The sequence below is a fragment of the Nyctereutes procyonoides genome, unplaced genomic scaffold (assembly GCF_905146905.1).
Source record: "Nyctereutes procyonoides isolate TBG_1078 unplaced genomic scaffold, NYPRO_anot_genome, whole genome shotgun sequence".
In the NCBI taxonomy this organism is placed as follows: domain Eukaryota; kingdom Metazoa; phylum Chordata; class Mammalia; order Carnivora; family Canidae; genus Nyctereutes; species Nyctereutes procyonoides.
In genome coordinates, this window is record NW_026575052.1 from 10,442,573 (window position 1) to 10,467,186 (window position 24,614).

General features: G+C 42.8%; 1 protein-coding gene and 2 long non-coding RNA genes across 5 annotated transcripts in view; 2 read left to right on the forward strand and 1 right to left on the reverse strand.

The window, feature by feature from the left end:
* Positions 1-6,110, forward strand: part of RCAN3 (RCAN family member 3) — a 34,367-nt gene extending 28,257 nt beyond the window's left edge. For all 3 annotated transcript variants that reach the window (XM_055331671.1, XM_055331670.1, XM_055331673.1), the window contains exon 5: positions 746-6,110. In XM_055331671.1, the coding sequence (XP_055187646.1) occupies positions 746-930 (185 nt within the window). In that variant the 3' untranslated portion in view covers positions 931-6,110. The remainder of the gene's footprint in view (positions 1-745) is intronic.
* Positions 6,111-11,069: 4,959 nt separating this feature from the next.
* On the forward strand, positions 11,070-18,698 carry LOC129513784 (uncharacterized). Its single transcript, XR_008665299.1, has 4 exons — positions 11,070-11,648; positions 14,842-14,973; positions 18,092-18,194; positions 18,458-18,698. It is a non-coding gene; the product is annotated as an uncharacterized LOC129513784 (long non-coding RNA).
* A 2,141-nt stretch (positions 18,699-20,839) lies between these two features.
* On the reverse strand, positions 20,840-23,821 carry LOC129513837 (uncharacterized). The gene is made up of 4 exons (XR_008665310.1): positions 23,642-23,821; positions 23,219-23,393; positions 22,792-23,106; positions 20,840-22,521 (listed from the first exon to the last, which is right to left on the reverse strand). It is a non-coding gene; the product is annotated as an uncharacterized LOC129513837 (long non-coding RNA).
* Between the last annotated feature and the right edge of the window lie 793 nt (positions 23,822-24,614).

Consider the following 24,614-nt stretch of genomic DNA (forward strand, 5'->3'; position numbering starts at 1 on the left):
TAAGTGATATATATATACATGATACTCAACAAATGTAACCACAATTTTAACTGCTACAGGCTCTACTAATATATAACAGCTGTTAGCGAATGTTAGTTACCTTCTCCCCCATCCCAATAAAGTACCAGACAGACTTCTACGTTGAATACTTCTATCAAGGAATTGGTGGCAATACTATATTATTCCTTCCAAATTCTTCTCTTATAGTTATTTTTTACTTCTTTTTTATCTTTGATTTCTTTCATCCCTTTAAAATACTATAGGAAATCGGTGTCATTGCTGTTTCAGACTAGTTGCCCCTATAATAATGTTATGTTGGGAAGGGACTATCTTATAAAGGGAGTCTACAAGAGGTATTTTGAGGGGGAAGTGGCTTGTTGCTTTTAAACATTAGAGCAATGTCATGGATGTGTGAGGTCCTATAATAAAGAGATTGCTGCCTGGAGCCTTATAAATGTCTCCCAAGGGAAAACTGAAACCATCCTGAAATTAAGCAAGTTTACTTATACTGTCCATAGAACAGTAATTAACATTTCCATTTTAACTCCCGAGACCTCAGTACTCCTCACTAGCTAATTTCTTCAAAGGACAAAATTATATAAGAACCTTAAAGTATCAGATCTCTAATGCCAAAACAAGATCAAATGCTCTGACATAGGATTTAAAAACCAGTAATCAATTAAAATATGAATAGAACAAGAAGTTTCAAGAGACAAATTCCTCTTTCTGCTGCTTACCTCCCCAGGAGAGAAATACGAGCTCCATGCAGGAACAGAGTCAACGCCAAGTGTGGTGGTTCATGTCTGTGAAAGTGAAACTGAAGAGGAAGAAGAAACAAAAAACCCCAAACAGAAAATTACCCAGACGAGGCGCCCCGAACCTCCAGCCGCAGCACTGAGTGAGCCCCAGAACTTTGATGGGGCGCTGTGAAGCCTCTGGGGAGGGTGTGAGGCAGCTGCCCTCCTGGGCTCAGCACCAGAGGCCTGTGCTCCTCCGGTGCCCTGCTGCTCAACGTGTGTATAGGTGAGGCTGGGGGTATGTGAATAGGTGAGGCAAGGTGTTGCCACTGCCCCGGCACTGGATCACAGCAGAGAGTAGCAGCTGATTTTACCTGTTCAAAATTTTAACAGATATCCTGAACAGCACTTTAAATGAAAGGATTAGCCACCAACATGTCGCATCTCTTGACCATTTTTAAGCAGTAGCAAATTAGGAAATTTGTCTGATTCCTGGCTCCCTCCAGCAGTGTTAATTTCCCCAATTCCATATAGCATGGGCTACCCAAAAACGAAAGCTGTAGTCAACGAGTGCAGTACCATTTTTATGAATTTGAAAATAGTCTTAAAATTCTAATAATCGAATGTGGGTATTTTGTAATGGTGTAATAGCTTCCTACTAATCTATCTACTGATCAAAGGTTGTTATTCAATACACATGAAATTTTTTGCACAAAAAGAGATCTGAAATACAGAATAATTCATAGAGAGTCATTTTTCTCAAGTAGTTCTTTTCTTTAGCCTTAGAGAGGAAATGCCAAATTCACTTTGATTCCTGGAATCAAGTGGGTTACATTGGTGTACATGTTACTCTCTTCCCTGTTACCCTTACTTGAGAGAGGAAGATGATGCACAGACCACTGTCCCGAATGCGTCATCCCTCCCAGGGAACTGCTACTTTGGAAGCGGGACATACCACCAGTGAGTTTAGCTAATCACGACCTCAGGTGGTGACCACAGTCTGCCATCTGTGACCACGTGCTAGCCCACAGCATATCCAACTGTCCTCGGTCACCCGTTGAGTTTTTTAATGTTATACATATTGTGCGTGTGTCATTCAGAGACTGTAAATTAGAAAAGGTAATGACAAGATTGTCTGAAGACCATTTTTTAATTGTATAGATACTTTCCAGTTTGCTTTGAAAGAAAAGGCACACATAATCTTTTTCTGTGAATCAAGGAAGGACGGGAGGAAATCAAGATCATTCAGTTAGTGAGACTTTGTTTTTGGTGCAGTATTTTATCCTGGCTGACACTTGGCATTTTCCCCTAAAACAGAATTGTTTCTTACTTGTGTTTCAGAGTGGGTAGTTGAAGCTCCTAACACAGAAACGAGCATCTTTTTAACTTTGTGTGGTCTGTGCAGATTCTGCTGTCCCTTTACAGAAAAGTCCTGTAACTAAGAAAACTTTGCTCTGGTCAGGTGGCTCTGCTGATCTCTGTTCTCTGATCTCACATCTGGAGCTCCCTGGTATGTGCGTGAAGGGGCTGCATACAGGAGTTTGGGTTGGTAAACCGCTGTGGCTGCCACTACACAGAGAGAAGAATGCAGAAATTCACACCATGGTGTCCGCACATTCTTGGTAGCATGTTTAGAGGTTCTTACTATGGTAGGATTTATTTCTGAGGACTTAAACCATATTGCCAAAAAAAAAAAAAAAAAGAAAGTTTTCTATTTTTTTTCTGTTTTTCCTTGCCCTCAAATACTTGAAATGTTAAGCTCTCCTATTTGTGTATGTCCACCACTGTTCAGCCTCAATATAAATTCAGTTGAGATGTGTCATTCCATAAGCAGTTTATTATTTTTTTTAAGATTTTATTTATTTATTCATGAGAGAGAGAGAGAGAGAGAGAGAGAAGCAGAGACATAGGCAGAGGGAGAAGCAGGCTCCCTATGGGGAGCCTGACATGGGACTCGATCTCAAGATCCTGGGATCACAACCTGAGCCAAAGGCAGACGCCCAACCACTGAGCCAACCAGGCATTCCCCCATAAGCAGTTTCTTAAATTCAGATCATCGTTCGGCACCCAGTTAATAAATTTACTTTGCATTCTAAATTCACCATTTAGCCAGTGTTTTATCTGTTATACCAACTTGTCATTTGCAGAATGGACCCTGTATGTCAGGAAATATATGTTTTTTCAACAGTGGGGGATTTTAAAATTTCCTTTTAGGTAATATCTGTTAGCTATAATTTTCTAAATGATCAAAATCCATGATGTTTTATTATTTGGCTTAGCTTTCGTGGTCTTCCTTCCAATTAAAGAATAGTCTATCCCAAACTCACATAACCTGTTTCTAAAGTCAAGCAGTGCAGATTATCTCAAAATTTCTTTTTCTCTGTCCTTATTTTTTTTAGAGTATTGAATTGAAGAAAAGCTTAAACCAAAATATATATGTTAAAAAATTATGTACTAAATACAAAATATTTATTATTTAATATATACATATATTAAATTTTTCTGAATGGAGAACATTAATATTTTAATTCTTTCTAGTATAATATTTCCATAAGTTGAACTCTAAAAGAAAAAATTAACTTTTAAATGTGGTGAAATCAACCAGTATCTCAAATATTATGGTCTCTGTCCTTTTTTGACTTTTTCATATCCAGCTCACGTAACCATCTTGTAAGAGATGAGTCTCATGTACTTTTTTAAAGTTCCTTCTAATAAGTTTAGTTGCATTTGTCTTTTTGGAAACTGAGTTATTGCTTAGATTTAACTCTGATAGTGTAGTAGCCATGTTCTCTTTAGAAATCATAATTTCATCTCAGGAATCAAATTATTTAGAGCATTGTGAGGAAAGAAAATGATGCTTTGTATTACGGAAAAAGCATTTGTGAAGAGTAAGAAAATCCTAGCACTTAGTAAGGATAGTCAACAAAACCTGCAGTGTGGCAGTGCATTGGCTCCTACGTTCTAGGTTCTTGTGAAATACCTACCTGATGAAACTGGAAATTAACCCATTTAAAAAGTGCACTAGTGTGAGCATCAACTAGTTGAAGGTGCTAAGAAACAGAATCAGTAAAATCAGTTCCCTTGTCTTGGGGACCTGAGCATCAGGGGGAGAGCAAACTCATCTTCTTTGTTTTGCTTCTTCGTACTTTATACACTAAACCTATCCACAGATTTGAGAGCACAGGAAGTTTTAAGTTCAACATAAAGGCTTAAATAGAACATGGTGTGTCCAAATCAGAGCTGCCAGGAGACAGCAGGAACAGCACCGTCCTTCTTTGAGAATACAGTCATTTTGTTTCCCACTCACAGGGACTCCATCTCTTAATGTTATGATAGAAAGTGGAGATTAGATTTCCTCAGAATCTCAGCCATACTGCCCACGGTGACTCTAGAAATGACATAATCCACTCCTCATGTGACACAGATGAGAAAACAGAGATGAACATCTTATTATGAGGACCACAGGGACTGGGTTGGCATTCCCAAATCCCACAGGAGGGCTTTTGCTCCTTTCTTCTTGCATTGGCCTCTCAGAAGCAGTGAATCCCTGTCATAAGAAAATAGAAAAAAAAAAAAAGGAAAAAAATTCTATCTCCCCTGAAAGGATACAGTGAATAAGGAATATCCAGTGAAGGCAGTGACTTAGTAACTTCATGAATGAAACCAATGTTCCATGTTTTGATGTTTTTATTATCATTGTACTGTTGGGATTGGAATCTACTTAAATAATGTTATTTTGGTAGCCAGCAATTGTGCTGACATTTTATGTGGGCTTTCCTAGATTTTAGTAGTAATGAGATTAAATTATATATAGTCGTACTTGAAATGTGATTCTAATGACGCAACTTGAGATCTCATAGGACTTGGACATAGTTTGCAGTGCAAGGACACTGGCACTCGGCGCTCATAAAATGGAGCTCTGTTAAAAATTAAAGACTCACCGATACTTCATGTTTTTATATAGACTCTTTTACAGACCACAGTTTTGTTTTTAAAAGGGAAGATCTCAGACATAATTAAACAGTGGAAAATGTATGAAATTCTTTGGTGCATCAAAGTTCCTTGTCTGCTGGTATCTCTCTTTTCTTGGGAGTTGTATACTTTCATACCTGTTACGCAGGTGAACTTGGTCAACCTTTCTCTCACTGTGCTCCTCTTTTACACACCTGCATGTATATCCTTCTGTACAAAAGGAAACATGTGACTTATAAATGTGACAATAAAAAGGAACAAAAGATGAGGGAATTAGTTGCCTCCTAGCTAGGGTGGGAAGTCCATTGTTACAGAAGCTCACTTTTTAGAAGGTTAAATAAATTTAAAGAATAAGGTTTATGGACTGTTTTCCAGAATTTGATAAATGCATTTGTTTTATAACGTCCCCTTGAGGTGTGAGTCAGCCAGGTCATCTTCACTGGAATGCCATTGTTGTCTCTATCCAGGAATCAGGAGGAAATGTTAATAATTTGAAGAGCATTGTTATTAATACCAAATACACAGGCAACAAAGCAACAGAAAATTGTAACAACTGCGATGTTTTACTGACCAAAAACATTATAAAAATGGTTATGTTCAAAATAGAAGTTTCCAGCCAAGGTTAAGAGGTACTAACATTGAGTTGAGTCAGTGTCTCCTTCCATGTAAACAAAAGCATAAGGACCTTCTTTGAACTTAGGCATGTGTGGTCTCTCTTGTAAACTGTTTCCTTTTGAAGCAAAATCATGTCCTACAGACTCTTGGGAGTTCCTGCATAGCATTGACTGAATGTTCATTCTTGTCATCTGGGAGGTCTATATCTATGCAGATAATACATGTTTTTCTATATTGTTTTCTATTTAGTCCCCAGTCTTCCTAAACCAGACTGGAGACTGAGGAGAGATAAAGGTGGCTAATCCTGTCACTGTGCCATCTTCTTCCCGCTGCTTCTCAGCCCCCCGAGATAGGGGCCCCAGAGAGGAGCCATCTACGTTTCTGCTGTATCATGCATGTCCTCCAGCTTTGACTTCTGTCTTCATTGAACCCAGGAGGTGAATTTATTATTTTATCTGAACATGTTGGTGATCTTGTGTTACATTCTGGGGGACATTACTTTTCTGGTACTATAAATTGTAGGGAATATTCATTGTGCTTTGAAAACCTGGTCAGTAATTTATATATATGTATTCTGTATTTTCGTGTGCTTGATGTGACAATTCATAGTTTATAGTAGTTTGTTATTGTCAACTTTGGCTATCCTGTATTTTTAGGACATTTAAATGTCCATTGTCCACTCAAAGTGACAAAAGCAGAATGTAATTTTTTTGGAATCCTTGTGATTACTTGTAACAAGATTGTTTTTAAAGCTAATAAAAATAAAGTTAGGATTTTTTTAAAAAATTTGCCCACTGAATGGAGTTTTTTGTAGTATTTTCAATAAATGTCATTTATATTTAGGCAGTAGCACAAAAAAGAATAGTGAAATAGTTTTCTCCTTTAACTAGATAGCAGTTGAACATTAATACTGAGCTGCACCAGAGCTAAAAGTGGCGACTCACTGCCAGCTCTGGAAAATAACCACGATGGTTTGAGTTCTTTATCGAGAAAAGTTTTTACCCTGGCTTATCCTCTGTTAAAAATGATTCATTCCAGGTAAAGGCTTATTTTCTGTCTTGGTTTTAAAAAAAATCTCCACATCCAAATGTCGAAGCTAAAAATGACTGTAAGGTTATCTAGTGTGGTGATTTTTAAAATATATACTTATTTTTAAGCCAAAGAACTCTATTCTTCTTTCAAATGAAACCTTACATAAAGTTTAATGTAAAACTAATTACCAACAAAAAGGTAAACAACTGCTCCTTTGAAGGGGGTGAGGGAGAAGTTGGGACCCAAGGGTATCCCCCAACGCCTAGCCCTGTGAAAACTCAGCAGAACAGTTCCAAACACCAGACTATCCAGTGGCTTCCACAGCCCCACACAAGCCTTCACAAGTAAACAGCCCAAGAGGCATCACCAGATTCATACACCTGGATGGTAGCTAACCGGGAGCTAGAAACATAATGGTTTCCTGCCTCCATCTCAGGTGACCATGCTCCACTACTTGGTTAAATGAAAATCTTCCATTTTTCAGGAGAAAAGTAGTAGGATTCAAAGGTTTTTAGAATTGTCAGTGTTTTGTTTCAAAAAACTAAAGGAGAGTAACCAGGGACTTTGGTCCTTTAATAGGCTTTTCCAAGCTGTGTTCCTTGGCACTGCCTCCAGGGGGAACTGGACTCCCAGGTCCCCGGGGCCTTGTACCCAGCTTCAAGTCCATTGGATTCCTCGTGCAGAACAGTCTTGGCATGAGATTGCACTTGAGCTGAGGACTCCTATGCTGAAACAGCAAGCTGTAGAACCACTGCAAATAACCTAAGGATAAAGTGATTTTTTAAATGCAGAATAGAAAATACAAGAATAAAAGTTTAAGTAATTTGCCTCATTAAAATAGACTGACTTAAAAGTTAAATTCAACAGTATATGTGTCAGAGTCCAATAATCACCAAGACACATGTTAAACTAGATAGCAGGAGTGAGCAGAAATTCTCTCTGCTTTCTTTGAACACATCACAGTATCGTTCTAATCTAGAATGAGAAAGGATTAAAATTCTTATACTCATGGGCAACATCTCAAATCTTGCCAAAGTTTTCCTAGTCTTCTGAGACATAGAAGTTATAAATATAAGTAATTTGTAGATTAGGTATTTAGATGGTAATGTTATTTGGGAAAAACTTGTGGTCGAAATGTTTGGAAAAGTTGAACAGTTTCTGTATTGCTGTGTTTCTGGGACCTTTTTAATTTGTGCATTCTCTGTCTCCAAAAGGATATACCGTGTTTATCAAATCTAATAAGATATGGAGCCCTTTTGCCCAGAAGCATCTCATTCCACTGCTGCTCAAGGAACATTTAAAGAAACATTCTACTAAAATCTTGAGGCCTGATTAAAGGATAGCTTTGTGAATTAAAAACTCTTTATTAATTTCTCAACTCTTTGAGATTGGGCATCAGAAGGAGCCTTCCTGATTTTTGAATGGGAAAACCAAGTTGACAAAACTATTAGAATCTATAAAAGCTTAGCAAAGTTGCCAAATACAAGACTAACTTAGAAAAAGCAGTAGCATCTTCTTATACCATCAATGACCAAAATATAAGCTATTGCTTATATAAGCCAACACTCATAATTGCATCAAAACATCAGCATAAACAAACTTTCAAACTGTAATAAGGACTTGGATAATTTAAGTACATGCTTTTAAATGGGATAACTTCATATTTTAGGAATGTCAAATTTTCCCAAAATTATAAATGCAATGGAATCTTTGTCAAAATCCCAGCTATATTTTTTACACTTAGACTCATTAAACTTATCCTCCAAACTTGGAGGAAAGAATAAACAAACAAGTAGTTAAGAAAACCTTAAAAAGAAAAAACATGGAAGACTTGTCCTACCAAAAACTAAGACAACCTACAAACTCACATGAGTTCAATGTAAGAAAAGTCAAAAATTTTTAAAAAGAGTAGAGACCAACCCAGGTCTATAAGAGAATATACGATAAAAAGCCATCATAAATAAATAGAGAAAGGCTACACTGTCTAACCTATGGTGTTGGGGAAATGGGCTTGGTATACGTAGGTCAATAAAACTTGGGTTTCCCGTCAAACACTAAATAGAGAGATGGACTGACTCCTGGATGGATTAAAGACTGGAATGTATAGAGTTAATAGAATGAGTTGTAGGAGAATATCTTTTGACCTAGAAGAAGGGAAAGACTTTATAAAACTTTAAAAGCATAAGCTATAAGGTAATTGATTACATCGAAATTAATGATACAGTCAATGAAGAATGCCATGGACAATGTTGACAGACAACAGGCAGAAGATATTTCAATCCTAATATGAGGTAAGTAACCATAATATACAAGGTAGTTTGGCAAATCCAAAGGAAAAGCAGCCCAATTTAAAAAAATGGGTTTAAGGATATGAATAGCAATCAACAAAAAAGTAAAGCGAGCCTGCAAGAGACATTCAAATCCAGTAATCTGATAAGTGTAATTAATGCAACAAGATGCCACTTTATACCTATTGGATTCTCAAAAATGTTAAAAAGTGAATAATGCCCAGTATAGCCAGAGGATGGATATATAGGAAGCCTGATGTAACACAGGTGGGAGTGTAGACTGGTTTAGTAATTCTGAGGAATTATCTGGCAGTACTTAATCCTATCAGTAAGAACAAAATCTCTGACTCAGCAGCTCTGCTCCTGGAATATAGAGAGATCCCAAGAATATCCCAAAGGTATATTCAGGTCCAGTAGAAGACATGATGAGAATGTTCACTGCACCATTATTTACAGAAGCAAGCTGGGGTTCTCTCCTGGGAAATTGACACTGTGGAGAACTGTACGACAGAGTAGCCATAGACTCAGCTACATGGATGGATCTTAAAAATAGACCCGAGTGACAGAAGTAATCAGTGAGATGTGTGTAACACTCACATAAAATACGTAGACAGTAGTGCATTGTGCAAGAATGTATACAAAAAAAAGATAATACTTTTTTTAAAGATAATACATTAAACACATATATACATACATAAGAGGCATCTTATATGGATCAGGGATGATGATGTGCTGTGAACCAAGAAGTCTGATTTACTGTTAGACTTTGTATAACCTTTATATAGTCATTAAAAAATTATTAATACCCCATTCTCCTTCCTTCCTTGATGTAGCATTAAGGTTAGTTTAAAATTATATGTTACTTTTCTCTAGAAGAAAATATTTCGCTGTGCTTTATTTAGGGGAAATCCAGATTTTATTGGAGATATTAATGCCTTTTTGGATAAACATTTCAGAAAAATACTGTTCTCTTTCTAGATGTGTATATATATCTGCTTTCTCCAACTAAGTTATGTACATTCTTTATTAAGTGTACTCTCATGGGGAGGGGGAAAAATGTACCCATCATTCACTCTTCTACAAATGAATGAGCATTGCATGTGGTTTGACTCCATTTCCTTTTGCTTCAAAGAAGTAATCAAGTTAATTCTTGGCCTGGTGCTATCTTCAGTGTGTTTTGAATAATTGAGATCTTTAATGGAAAATTATACAATCTTTTGTCCTAGAAGATTTTACCAGACCTCTTGGCCCCAAAGAAGGTAATCAGACCAAAAATGATTTCTTGGAAGTTGCCTGAGTGAATCCTGTGAATTAAAGGTCTTTTAGGGGCGCACTTACTCATCTTCTATTACTTATTTCCTTGATAACTTCGGTCATTTATTAGAAATTTCGGGTAACTGTTGGAAAGTCTGGATGGGAGATTTCTTCTCCTTTGCAAATGAGAAGCAGCCCTTGGGCATTGATTTAACCAGTTCCACCTTCTCCCAATGTCAAAGACTTGGCTGCTTTTTGTTCCGGGGTTTACATATCAGGCACCCAGAGGATTAGGTGGAAATGACCTTGTCACCCAAGGATATTGAAGGTCACAGAATTGTAGTTGGGGCCTGCTTCCGGGATGGGCAGGTTGGAAGATTGTGTGGGGTGAGCATCTTATCCTTCTCTCTGTCCCTCTCTACAGGGTGAACTGAATTCATCACAGAGCAGAGGGAACCATTCCTGCAGCAGCCTGCATGGTTCAAATAATATTCTCTGCTTCTATGGCATTTTTACAGCTCATGGGGCTCAGTTGCTCTGTTACGGCGAAAGGCCAGGACTCAGGGGGTCGAGCCAAGTTTAAGCATCTTGACACTGACCAGCCATGCTTGCCAAGTGTTTCCTTCTTGTGTCGTTTACTCTTTTTTTTTTTTTTGTAATGCTTTTTTTTCCCCAGCTTTATTGAGAAATAATTGACATGGGTCATTTTTTTTCTTAACAGTTAACCTGTGAGGTCCTGTCCTAAACTGATGACAGGAAAACCCCATCTTTAAAGAGTCAGCCTCCAGTGAAAATTCTTTTAGTAAGATTGGTTTCTATTTTTACTTCTTGACTACATTTTTTGTTTTATAGCCAAATAAAATCAGAAAATATGTTATGATTAAGTATCTTGCTTTCCCTAAAGCAAGACTCAGATTGGTGAGATTGTCTTTCATCCTGGTTAGATTCCATAAATCCCCGCATTTTCCATGGTTGCTCCAGAGAGTCAGCCACCTAGGAAATACCCGCTGATGAGAGTCAGGCTGATACTAACGCTGAAAGGACCAATGGGGTGTCAGTGTTTGGAGGGCATTCTTTTTTTTTTTTTTTAAATTTTTTTATTTATTTACGATAGTCACAGAGAGAGAGAGAGAGAGAGAGGCAGAGACACAGGCAGAGGGAGAAGCAGGCTCCATGCACCGGGAGCCTGACGTGGAATTTGATCCCGGGTCTCCAGGATCGCGCCCTGGGCCAAAGGCAGGCGCCAAACCGCTGCGCCACCCAGGGATCCCCTGGAGGGCATTCTTATCCAAGAAAAAAGACATTTGTACCTTGGTCCTGGTTATGGGTAACCTAAGATAATTCTGTTTTGCTTACAGCTCAGGCCCTTCTATAGGATGGCAAGCCTTTAAAAAAAATATTTTTAAGAGATTGGGATTCCAATAATAAAGAGAAAAACACGAAAAGTACAATAAAACTAGCTTTAGATGATAAAATATGTATCATAGGATTTCATTTAATTAAAAAAAGCCATATTTGTACACAGAGGAAAGATTGGAGGGTTATACATTGAAATACTTTATTTGAGATTTGTTTATTTTTAGAGAGAGCATGCATGCACATGGAGGAGAGGGGCAGAGGGAGAGGGAGAGAGAATCTCAAGCTGACTCTGCTGAGTATGGACCTCCACACGGGACTTGATCTCATGACCCTAAGATCACAACCTGAGCCAAAACCAAGAGTTGGACATTTAATCGACTGAGCCACCCAGGTGCCATACGTTGAAATATTTTTAATAGTTCCATCTGAATAAGAGAATTATGGATAATCTTTATCTTCTTTTGGTTTATATCTGTTTTTTTAGACTGTACATGTAGGTAATAAGATTTTTTTATAGGCATTAATAATAGGGGAAGTGAGAAGGGGTGAGCAGAATGTAGAAAACTACATTTTCTGCTCATTTTTTTGTAAACCTACAACTGCTCTTAAAAACAAAGTGTTATTTTTTTGAAGGCTGTTCAGATAACAGCCTCATGGCCTACAGCCTTTTTAAAAAGTTTTCATTTATTTGAGGGATCCCTGGGTGGCGCAGCGGTTTAGCGCCTGCCTTTGGCCCAGGGCGTGATCCTGGAGACCCGGGATCGAATCCCACGTCGGGCTCTCGGTGCATGGAGCCTGCTTCTCCCTCTGCCTGTGTCTCTGCCTCTCTCTCTCTCTCTCACTGTGTGCCTATCATAAATAAATAAAAAAAAATTAAAAAAAAAAATTATAAAAAAAAAAAAAAATAAATAAAAAGTTTTCATTTATTTGAGAGAGAGGGAGAGAGAGACAATGAGCAAGGAGAGCTGCAGACGGAGAGGAAGAAGCAGGCTCTCCACTGAGCAGGGATCTCGATGTGGGACTCATCCCAGGACATTGGGATCATGACCCAAGATGAAGGCAGATGCTCAACCAACTGAGCCACCCAGGTGCCCTGATCTACGGACTTTTAAAGCTTAGTGCCAAATCTGATGCGTTAGTTTTAGTAAAGGAACCTGGGAAGGGGAAAGTGTTTTATTCTGTTTAGGCTGTTACAACAAAATACTACAGACTAGTAGGTGCTCATCAACAACAGGCATTGATTTCTCAGGCTTCTGGAGGCTAGAATTCCCAAGGTCAGTGTCCCAGCACAACCGGTATCTGGTGAGGACTAGCTTGCTAGTTCACAGATGACCATCTTTTTGGTATCTCCTCACATGGTGGAAGGCGGTAGGGAGCTCCATGGGGACTCTTTTATAGGGACACTAATCCCACTCTCAAGGTCCTTACTCTCATGACCTAATCAACCCAAAGACCCCACCTCCTGACACCATCATGTTGGTCATTAGGATTCCAACAGATGAATTTGGGTGGGGGGGTAGGGGTCACAAATAATCAATAGAAAACCAATCCTGTAAGTGATGGTAAAATATCTATTTATAGGTCAGGTTTCCCCCACAGAATACATGCTCAAGGGCAGAGTGATGCCTTTGTCATCTATTCAGAAGACACACAATAGATGCTTGTTGCATGAATGAACGAATGAGCGCCAAGAACAGAGTAAAGCATTTAATCAAAGACACTCGGCCACATGCATCCTCTCTCTTCTCCCTTGTGTTTCCTTAAAAGCTGTGGGACTTTTCCTAACAAATATAAGAATATGTGTTTAAAGTCATTCCAAGGAAAAATAAGTAGTCATTCCAAGAATAGGAGAACAAGTGGGGGGAGGGGATAAACATAAAAATACACCTATGTAGTCCTTTTAAAACCAAAATACAAAAATTTGCTTTTGAAGTTAATGATATAAATCAGAATCTTGTTTAAAAACATCATTGTAAGGAAGGAATTAAGTCACATATGTTAGGCTCTGAAACTAAATTGGAGTTGTGAATAAAAAGGCAAATAATCCAATTTAAAAATGAGTAAAGGAACTGGTGATCATTTCCTAGGGTGGATATAACGAGTTACCACAAACTAGGTGGCTTAAAACAATAGAAATGTATTCTTTCACACTTCTAGAGGCCGGAAGTCTGAAATCAAGGTGTCAGCAGCGTTGGTTCCTACTGGGGAATCGGAACAGAACCTGTGTCATACCCCTCTCCAAGCTTCTAGTGGTTGCTGGCATTCCTTGGCTCGTACAACATCACTACAATCTCTCTGTGTAGCATTCTGTGTGTGTCTAAATTTCCCTTTTCTTTTTTTTTTAAAGACTTTATTTATTCATGGACAGAGAGCAGAGACATAGGCAGAGGGAGAAGCAGGCTTCATGCAGGGAGCCTGATGTGGGACTCGATCCCAGAGTCCTGGGATTATGCCTTGAGCTAAAGGCAGATGCTCAACCACTGAGCCACCCAAGCGTCCCTAAATTTCCCTTTTCTTATAAAGACACAGTCGGATTAGATTCAGGGTCCACCCTAATCTAGTATGACTTTTCATTAACTTAATCACATCTGCAAAGAGCCTATTTCACATAGGCCACATACACAGGTTCTAAGTTGACATGAATTTGGGGGGGACATTATTCAACCCAACAAAGAGCTGAATAAACATTTCTCCAAAAAAGATATACCAATAGCCTAGAAGTGCATGAAAAGATGCTCCCCATCATTAGTCACCAAGGAAGGGTAAACTACAACCACAATGACATACATTTCATACCCACTAAAATGGCTAAAATTAAAAGATAATGAGCATTGGTGAACTACTGGTGTGAACACAGAATGGTGCAGCTGCTTTGGAAAACTGGGCAGTTCCTCAAAAAGTTAAATGTAGAGTTACCACATGACCTGACGATTCTGCTCCTTGGTATGTGTATCCAAGAGAATTGAAAACATGTACCCACACAAAAATTTACATTAAGTTCATGGCAGCATTATAGATAATCATCAGAAAGTGGGAACATCCCACATCCACCAGTCAGTGAATGAATAAACCAAATATATGTCCATACAATGGCGTATTTTTCAGACACAAACAGGAATAAAGGATTCATTCTATGACATGGATGAACCTTGAAAACCCGCTAAGAAGCCAGACACAAAAGGCCACATGTTATGTGATTCCATTTATAAGAAATGTCTGGAATCACCAAGTCCATAAGACAGAAAGTAGATTAGTGATTGTCCAAGGCTGGGGGGTTGGGGAGAGTGGGGAGTGACTACTTATGGGTACAGGGGTTTTTTTTTTAGGACTGATGAAAAAGTTCTGGAATTTGATACAGGTGATGGTTTGCAATCTTATGAATAAAAATTTACCCTAAGAAAAAGGAATGGAAGGATAAAGTATGAGAGTAAAATTCTCTAAAGTCAGTATTATTTCCTTCTCTGGATCTTTAAGTGTTTAAATAAATGCAATTTGTCAGGAAACCATAATAGAAAGTGGCTTTATGTATCAAAAATTTATGGGAGCTATAAAAATAATGTTCTTTATGGATTCTGATTGTATAGCACGTGCCTCTGAATGTGACCAGGAAGACTCTGACGCTGGCGTTGTCTGTCACTCAGCATCAAGACCATAAAGAAGTTCTGTGGGAATATGGAAGATCTGTGTCAGAACCGTCTATGCCACCAGTGATTTAGGTATATTTGAGAGTTAAGATTCACTCCTCATATCTCACCTTAAAGTTGGATGGTGAAAAATGAAGACCAGATTTTTTAAAAATGCTTATTCACTAGTTTCCTAAAATCTGACCAATTCACCAATTAGTAAAATGCTCTTACCTTTCGAGCTTTTAAAGGTTCATCAATATATTGAAGTAGGTGTGTTTTTGTCTGCTCCTCTCCCATTTCTCTTTTCTGAGGTGAGAAACTTCCTACTTGACCATGGGGTGGGCATGTGACCCAACCTGGCCAATCAGAATGTTCTCCTAAAATGGAACTCCAGAAAGAAGCTCTTCTTCCACCTGAGCTGTTGGCTACCATGTTCTCTACTCTGAGGAGAAGGTCTTTGTGCATTAAGGGATAATGAAGGTCTAGACACTCAAAGAGACATAGAGATAAGGGAAGCAGAGGGATGGAGAGTTCTAATCCTAAATCCTTCTGGCTGCTTCTCCCTGCCCTGTCCACAGTGCAAAGAAAGGCCAAGTCCATACAAGGCAGAGGGCGCAATAAGGCAAATGAGTTCATTTGGCAAATCAAACATATTTTTAAAATCTACTTAACATTAAGTGCTCTGGGAAATATAAACTCCTCTGCCCTGCCAGAGCCTGCAACAGAGCAGGAGAGATGGATCTGCAAATAGCCAGCTGTAGTACAAGACAGAAGCACAGGCTATGGTTCAGGTGCAAACCCAGTACTAGGGCACCCCAAGAAAGGGAACATGACTTTGACTGGGGGCGGGGGTTAGATGGGCTTTCATGGAAGGATGTGGGATCTTGAAGGAAGGCCATTCACGGATGGAAGGGCCAGGAGAGCACAAGGGTGCATTTCTCTGGGAGGAATGGCCCACCTCTGACCCAGCCATGAGGGAGTGCAGGGCAGGTTTGAGGAACAGAAGTTGTCCCCAGGGCTATGGTGATAGATGTGGGAAGGGAGGAATCCAGGTAATGTTGGAAAGGATGGCAGAGCTAGAGAGTGATGTCTGTGGTGGTTTGGGAAAGAGTCAAACAAATGGTCAGATGGTAAGTGTTAGTGAAGTTGAGAAGATGAAGGGCACGCATCCCCTAAAGTCTAGTGCCATCTTGATCTTCAGACTAGAAAGCCTCTTTCTGGTTCAAACTCTACCATAGTACTAACCCATAGTGGATGAGCCTGAAACTCTCGGGACCAGACTATCTGGGTGACCTTGGGCAAACTATAAGTCCTGTCCCAAGTCTGTTTCTTCATCTGTAAAATGCAATAAATACTAGTAATATGCAATAAATACTAGTACCTACATTATAGAATTGTCTAGACAACTAAATAACCCCTAAATGTGACCCATAATTTCAATTTTTATTATTTAACCTTTCTGGTGACCCAAGAAACCATGGTCAAAGGCTGTGTTTCATCAATTCATTCATGGCTCTTTCCTGGACATCTATTAAGTTCAGGGATTTATGCTTGGTGCTCTGAAGGACACAAAGATGAGTAGGTCGTGAGCAGCTCACAGTCCGTCAGGAGAGGAAAAATGACATCTGCTTATCTATAATAAAAGGAAGGGAAAGAGAAGTCCAATTAAGCAGTAAGAGTACCCTGGGAACTGATATTTGAGCTTAGCCTTGAAACGTGAAGTGTGTATAAGGTTCACTGACTATAGGGAATCAAATCAAGTTGTCTTCTCCTTCCAGTGCCAGACAGGACTGGATGTCCTGTGATGTGACAATGACAAGGCTATACTGGTCTGCTAGGGCTGCCAAAATGAAGTACCACATTGGGTGGCTTAAGCAACAGAAATTGATTTCCTCGCCATTCTGGAGTTTAGAAGTCCAAAATCAGGGTTGGTTTCTCCTGAGAGCCTCGTGGTTCAGGATGGATGGCCATCTGCATAGGGTCTCCTCTCTGTGTCCTAATCTTCCCTTCTTATGAGGACACCAATCAGGTTAGATCAGGACCCACCCATGTGACCTCATTTTACTTGAATTACCTCTTCAAAGACCCTGTCTCCAAATAGAGTTACATGAGGTCCTGGGGGTTAGGACTTCAACATACGAATTTGAGGTTGGGGGGGCGGGGCACAATTCAGCCCATAACGAAGGTTGAATGTGGAATGATCAACAGCCTGGTCAAGGGTCACACTGTTTTGTAGCCCACAGGTAAGAGAGACATTCCGTTCCCAGGAAGGTGTAGGGGAGGGGCCGGATGCCATGCCACCCCGGGGCGGGGGGGCTCCCAGCTGAGGGGAATGAGGTACTGAGTAGCAGCAGGGACACCGTGCCTGGAAGGGGAAGGAGTTCTAGAGGTCTGGATCACAGTTTGTGGGCATGTGGTGCTGTCTCTGTGGCCTCAGGCCCCTGGTCTACAGTAGGAGGCTCTCAACCCAGGTCACACCCTGGCAGCCCCTGGGCAGCTGGGGGAAGAAAGTGAACATCTGGCCCTGTCCCGAGAACTGGTTCAGTGGGGCGGCCTTGACATCAGCAGAAGTGCTTCAAAGCACCCAGATGATTCTAAGGGGGCAGCCAGGACTGAGACCCCCTGGGCAAGAGGATGTTCACGTTCCCTTCCAGTCCCAGGCCATGATTCAACCCTAGACTTGGGATCTGGACCCCTGGCTCACCACACTCTCTGGCCTTGGGAATCTCTGGAAATGCTCTCAGTTCATAAAACGTCCATTTGCGATATTAGAGCTACTCCTTCAATGTGCATAGCCCATGACTGTTTGAGGAAGTAACTGAGTGGGCATTAACTCATTCGGTCCTCATCATGCCCCGTGGGTGGCCAGTGGGCAGATAGCGCTCTTCCCACGCCCCTTGGTTCCCCTCCAGAGCACTCGCCACCCTCCAGCCTGCCATACCCGTTGGCTTGTTTTTGTCTTCCCCACATAAGAATGTCAACTTCATCAGGGCAGGGATGACTTACTGTCTCTTTCCTTCGCTGCTGGCACATCGCAGGCCCTCGGTAAAATATTGGTTGAATGAATTAATGAATCATAGAAGAATAAATAAAAGCCCAGAGAGGTTAGAAGATCTGCCTGAGGTCACACAGCAAGTAAACAGTAGCTGATCTGCGTCTTCTCTCTGCGTTCTTTCCACCCTGTTTACTCTTGTTCTGGGTTTCCCAGGGTGACTGTGGTGTGAGAGTGGACCCAGGAGGGCAGATGAGCTAGCTGCCACCAGGAAGAGCTCCTAGAACCCTCGAGATAAAAGCACAGGTTCCTTGCCAAGGTGAGGGACAGCAGCTTCTGATGATGGCCAAAGGCTTAATTTACAGCCTCTCATTTTCATTCTGGGAACAGAAGTTTTGCCTTGTTATTACCAGCAAATGATTTGTGCTAATGCTCTGAATCATGGGGCTTCCCTAAAATGTAGCATCAAAATGAGGAAGCCCAGAGAAATCAGGTGGCTTATGGGGTGGGGTGTGTTACAGACGCCTAGTTCACGCCCATCACTCTCTTCTTTCCTCGCTCTCTATCACCCAATGCTCCCAGAGGTGAGATGGGAATTAACCCGGAAACAGGACAGCAGCTCACAGGAAGGGATGCCTGCCTCTACTGGACCTTGTTAACCTTAAAAATAATGCTGTCAGGACGCCTGGCTGGCTCAGTGGTTGAGCATCTGCCTTTGGCTCAGGTCATGATTCCAGGCTCCTGCGATCGAGTCCCACATCTGCTCCCTGTAGGGAGCCTGCTTCTCCCTCTGTCTATGTCTCTGCCTCTTTCTGTGTGTCTCTCATGAATAAATAAATTAAATCTAAAAAAAAAAATACTGTAAGTTATTTTACCAGCAAAGTAGTTGTATTCAGGAATAGCAGACCAATTGCAACTGACCACATCCCAAAAAAGTCCAACCAGAAGCAAGTCAGGAGAAGAGAGAAGAACCATGTTTTATAGCATGGGGGGGGGGGGATCGTTGAGAGGGGCTGTTACAAACAACAAGCCCATTGGAGGAAACAATGACAATCTCTCATTGGCGGGGCTGTTGCCAGGCCAGGAGACAATCTTCTTTCCTCATGCTGGGGAAGTAAACTACAGGTTTCTTCCTGTTGATTCTACAGCTGAGGACTGTGGTAGGAGAGGAGAGCTACCCCTTCTGGCCTCCCCTCTCCATTTCATGTAAGGTTTCCTTTGCTCAGTTGCACAATGGCATATTTGGGCACTGCACAGCCCACATTTATCATGGGAATAGTCACATGAAAAATCACAGTGTGCCCTGTAGATAATTAAGAACGATGACTTCTAAGTCTTTTGGACTCCACCTCTTGATTGAGAGACAAGGGATTGATTTTGAAATCAATTTTCCTAGGTATGTTTGCTTCCTTTTTTTTTTTTTTTTTTTTACTGGATTAATTAGTGTGGGTTCAGATTTCTCTGGATTCACAATTCTCTGTGCTTTGTCTCCCCCCCCCCCCCGAAATTGCATTCTAATCCTACATGACATTTGTCTGGTTTCCCCAGCAACCATCTCAAAAGCCATAAACTGCAGATTAGGGCTTTGAAGGGAGAAGTGAGAGTTGCACAGTCCTGACTAGGAGGTAAAATCTCAGGTGCTCAGGAGGCTGGTTTGTAGCAATACCTTCTGCTGACAAAGAAAGGATGACTCAGTGCATTTGAGTATTTTCCATGTGGAAAGAGCAGCTTTTTGTTATTTTTAAATCTCCAAGCACCTAAGAATCCCTAGGGTACATCTGAAACAGGGGTGGTTTGTTAGGTAATTTAATAAGCAATTTTCATTGATTTATAAAATTTGTTTAAATATTATGATCTACAGGAAAAAGAACATAGAAGATCACCAGATTTATATCACACCAAATTCCCTTAAAGTCTTTTTTTTTTTTTTTTAAGTAATCTCTACATGCCACATGGGACACAAACTCACAACCTTGAGATCAAGAGTCACACACACCACCAACTAAACCAGCCAGCTGTCCCTCCCTTCAAATCTTTTTTTTTTTTTTTCATGTTTTTTTTTTTTTTTTTAATTTTTTTATGATAGTCACACACACAGAGAGAGAGAGAGAGGCAGAGACACAGGCAGAGGGAGAAGCAGGCTCCATGCATCGGGAGCCCGACGTGGGATTCGATCCCGGGTCTCCAGGATCGCGCCCTGGGCCAAAGGCAGGCGCCAAACCGCTGCGCCACCCAGGGATCCCCCTCCCTTCAAATCTTAATCGGTATATGGACATACATTTTATAGAGTTGTCAGAGTTGGCATGTGCTATTCTCATTCTCTATTTATGGATTCTCTCATGGATAAACACACTCCTGTCTCTTCTACTCTCAATAAACTGCTTTACTTCTGACATTTCTGGTTACCAAAAGTGTCTGTGGGGGTGAGTAGGGGTCCCACACCGAGCAATTCTACAACATTCACTAGGTGTCCTATAATTTAACTCAATTCTGACTCTATCTACCAGGAGTTAGCATCAGTTAACCCACAGGTTAAGGACTCTGTCCCCCAAAACTATCTCCCTCTCCCCACCTTCAGTTGCCAATCATATGTCCAGATTGTTACCTCAGTTTCTAACCAACTGGTATGAATCACAGGTTCCCAAGGTCCCTCCTCAGTTTCAATTAATTTTCTAAAGCTGCTCACAGAATTCAAACAGTTTACTCACTGGGTTACCTGCTTATTACAAAGGATATTAAAAGATAAATGAACAGCCAGGTGAAGAAATATATTGGATGAGGTGTAGAAGGGTCCTGAGCACAGAAACTTCTGTCCCCATGGAGTTTGGAGTGTGACACCTTCCTGGCAGGGGGTGTATCTTTGTTTACCATCCCAGAAGTTCTCCAAACTCGATTCTTTTGGATTTTAACAGAGACTTTATTATACAGACATTGTTGATTAAGTCATTGGCCATTGGTGATTGATTCAGCCTCCAGCCCCTCTTCCCTCCCTGGATGGGGAAGGGCAATAAAGTTCCAACTCTCCAATCACTCGGCTGGTTCTGGCAATCAGCTTTCCTCTTTGTGTGAACCAGAGACTTTCCAAAAATCATTTCATTAACATACATTCAGGTGTGGTTGAAAGGGGCTTGTTATGAATAATAGGAGAAACCCATTTCCCCGTTACTCTGAAGCTATTTCAAAACCCGAGGACAAAGGCCAACTATTAGAACAAAAGATGCCACTATTGCCCTAATCAGGAAAGTATATGGGTTTGGGGAGCTGTGAGCCAGGAACCACAGATAAAAACCAAAATGCACGTATTTCTTATTATAAATCACACTATTACATCCACACATCTCCGTAAATTGCAAAAGCCTGAGTATTTGTATGCCTTGTGCCTCCGTTATGAAGCACACTTGGTTCGGCCATTGCCCCATCACTTGGAATTGTGGTCATTCCTAGATATCACTTGATAATCTTGTTTGCTGTTACCTGCTACCTGTTACCTGTTACCTAGATGCCTGTTCCTGGTGTTCCTGTAAACAAAGCTGTCAGTTATTTTACCAGCAAAACAGGTTTATTCAGGAATAGCAGAGGATTGCAACTCAGGACACGCAAGCTATGGCAAAACCATAGGCAAGTCCAGTGAACAAAGAAGAACAAAGAGGAAAGGGCAGGGAGTTAAGAAGGACTGTTATTAATAAAAAATTCCATTGGAGGAAACTGGGAGTTGTAAGTGTAGTGGCTTTTCACTGGCTGAGTTGTGACAGTCTCTCATTGGCTGGGCTGTTGCCAGACCAGGAGAAAATCTTCCTTCCTCATGCAGAGAAAATAAAGTCCAGGCTTCTCTCTGTGTGGAATGCAAGGTATTGTCTCTTTCTATTGCTTCTGCAACTGATGAGGAGTGGTGGAGGGTGAGAGCTTCCCCTTCTGGCCTTCCGACTCCATTTCAAATGAGATTTCCTTTACCCAGTTTCACTGGTTTGCCCGAGAAATAAATGAAGCCCGTGGTCAGGCAGGTTCTAGACTGGGAGCTGGGGGGACCTCTGCTTTTACCCAGGACATGGGCATGTTGCCTCACTCCCCTGGGCTGAGGCTCTATGGGTGTAAAATCCCAGGGAGACTAGAAGGTCTCCAGGTTGTGTCCAGCTCAGCCAAAAGGACAGTCAGTGATTCTGGTCGTGGAAGCCTCCACTGCTCAGGACACGAGCTGACTCATCAGCAGTCACCCCACGGCCTTCTTTGAATCTTCCTCCCCATCAGCAATTCCTGTCTGCCCGTTTTCCAGAATATATCCCAAATCTGACTACTTCTCCCCACTTCCACGGCCACTCCACCATTCCCCACCGCCCTGCCTCCTGGGCCCCCTTGACCTATTCTTCTCAGCCAGCCAGAGAGGTCTATTAAAAAAACAAAGGTCAGATCAGGTCATTGCCTGTCTTCAAATCCTTCCCTGGCTTTCCATGGTCCTTGAGATGAAGTCCAAACTCCTCACAGCGACCCATGAGACCTCACGAGATCTGATCTCTGCCTGCCTCTGACCTCATCATCCTGTCCACTGTGTCTTCAGCCCCTGCTCAGGTCAACCACATTGGCCTTATGGGCTCTCTGTCCTCCAGGAATGCTCTCCAGCTCCAGTTGCTCCCTGCACCTCCTTGCTCGTCCTTGTTAAAAAAAAAAAAAAAAAAAAAAAAAAGTTAAAATTCAGTGGAGTAATTGTGAAGATCTAATTGGCTTAAGTGATTCATGAGTCACGCTGCATCCCCTCCAGCAAGGAGAGGGGGAACTCTGAGGAGTCATGGAAACAGAAGGTTTCCAAAGGAAAGAGGGTTGGGAAAGGAAATTATTAGCAAAAGAAAAAAAGTATTGTTTCAGGCAAGGCCATTTTCTTGGTGGGGGCAGGGAAGAACAGGGGGTTTTATCAGGCACATTACCTCATCTTCCTTTGAGGGACAGAGAGGACCCCCATGACAGATTTCCTCACTGGTGCTGACCGGGAAATTCCTGATTGACCAGTGAAGACCACATATCTGGAGGGAAACTGCAATTAGGTTAGGTTTAAGGCTGAGTTTGGTGACTTGGCTTAGCGTAAGTGACTCCATCTTGGGCCTGTGTTTTTCTGCCTTCACATCCTTCAGGCCCAGGGTGCGATCCTGGAGACCCGAGATCGAATCCCACGTCGGGCTCCCTGCGTGGAGCCTGCTTCTCCCTCTGCCTGTGTCTCTGCCTCTCTCTCTCTCTCTGCATCTCTATGAATAAATAAATAAAATAAGAAAAGAAAGAAAGAAAAGAAAAGAAGAAAAGAAAGAAAACACGGTGCGCTCAGTTCCCAGCCAACCTTGGGGGGGGGGGTGGACACACCTTGTCAAGGCCTGGACCGCATCGCACCAGGAGCCCAGGGCAACACGGCGCCCCATAACCCAACACTTTCCGGAAATAATCCGAAAACAGAATGAAGAAACATTCTCACGGGTGTGTCGCTGACCTTCTGTGTGACTTGGGGCAGCTCACCTCTGCTTCCCAGGCCTCGGTTTCCCTGTTTATAAAAGGAGAGGGCTTGGGATTCTCCTTAGTCCCCTCCCTCTGTACCTGCTGGCTGAGGCCTCCGTGTGCCGGGGTGGGGGTGGGGTACAGCAGTGAATCCCGCAGCCTCATTAAGGAGAGGGGCCCTGATTGCGCCCCGCAGAGTTCTGACCTCTGCGCCCATCAGGTGGTGACCTGATGACCTGGTGACCCCCAAACCTCCCAATCGGGTTAACGCGATCCCACCTTAAGGACACCCACCTACATCTGGCCTGGGTGTCGCTAAGCTCCCTTCTCCGCTCTGCCCCGGGGTGGGGGTGGGGGGCTGTTGGACCGAGCGCCCCGGAGGTGCCGGCCCCGGAGCCGCGAGAAGGAGCCCGGCCCGGGCGCGGCGCGAGGGCACCACGGGGAGGCGCCGCACCCCAGCGCCCCGCCCCCGGCGCCCCCGGAGCGCCCCCGCGGGCCCGGAGGGGCGAGCGCCGCGGGTCCCCAGGATCACCTGCGCGGGGCGGGCGGGCGGGGCCGGGGGCGGGGTCCCCCGCGGGCGGGGCGGGGCGGCCGCCGTGGCGCCGGCGGGAGGGCGGGAGGGCGCGCGGGCGGCGGCGCGGGGCGGGCGGCTGGCGCGGCAGGTAAGGGGCTCCCGGGACTGCGCGGAGCGCGGGCGGCCCGGCTCGGGCGCGGGGGCTCGCGGTCCACCTGCGGGCCGCGCTCGGCGGAGGAGAGCCCGGGGCTGGCGGCGGGGGCTCTGGTTGCAGGAAGGGCCCGGGGTGTGCGCGTGACGGCGGCGATCAGAGCCGGTGGGAGAAAGTTGCGCGTCTCCCGTGGGTGCTGCCGAGGGGGCCGCGGAGGGGGCCGCGTAAGGGTGCCCTGGGCGCCAGACAAGCTCAGCGGAGCGCGGAGAAGCGCCCTTAGCACCCACCTGCATTGGGTGATACTGATATTCCGGGCATCCAGAAGGCAGGTCATCCCCTTGTCGCGCCCCCCACCCCATCCCCTTGTCGCGCCCGGGTCGGAGAGCCTGAGACTGCCCCGGAAGAAAGGAGGGGGAGCTGACCTGGCCAGCCAGGAGGTGGAAAGGACCTCTGTCTGCTTCATCTGTTTCATCTGTGAAATGGGTGTGTTGATGCGTGGGCCCAGGCGGGGCCTCTCGGGGAGGAAGAGCTGTGATTCTAGGAGTTGGAAACCCACGCCAGGGGGAGGAACCCAGGGTTCAGGTTCAGATCAGCAAATTGAG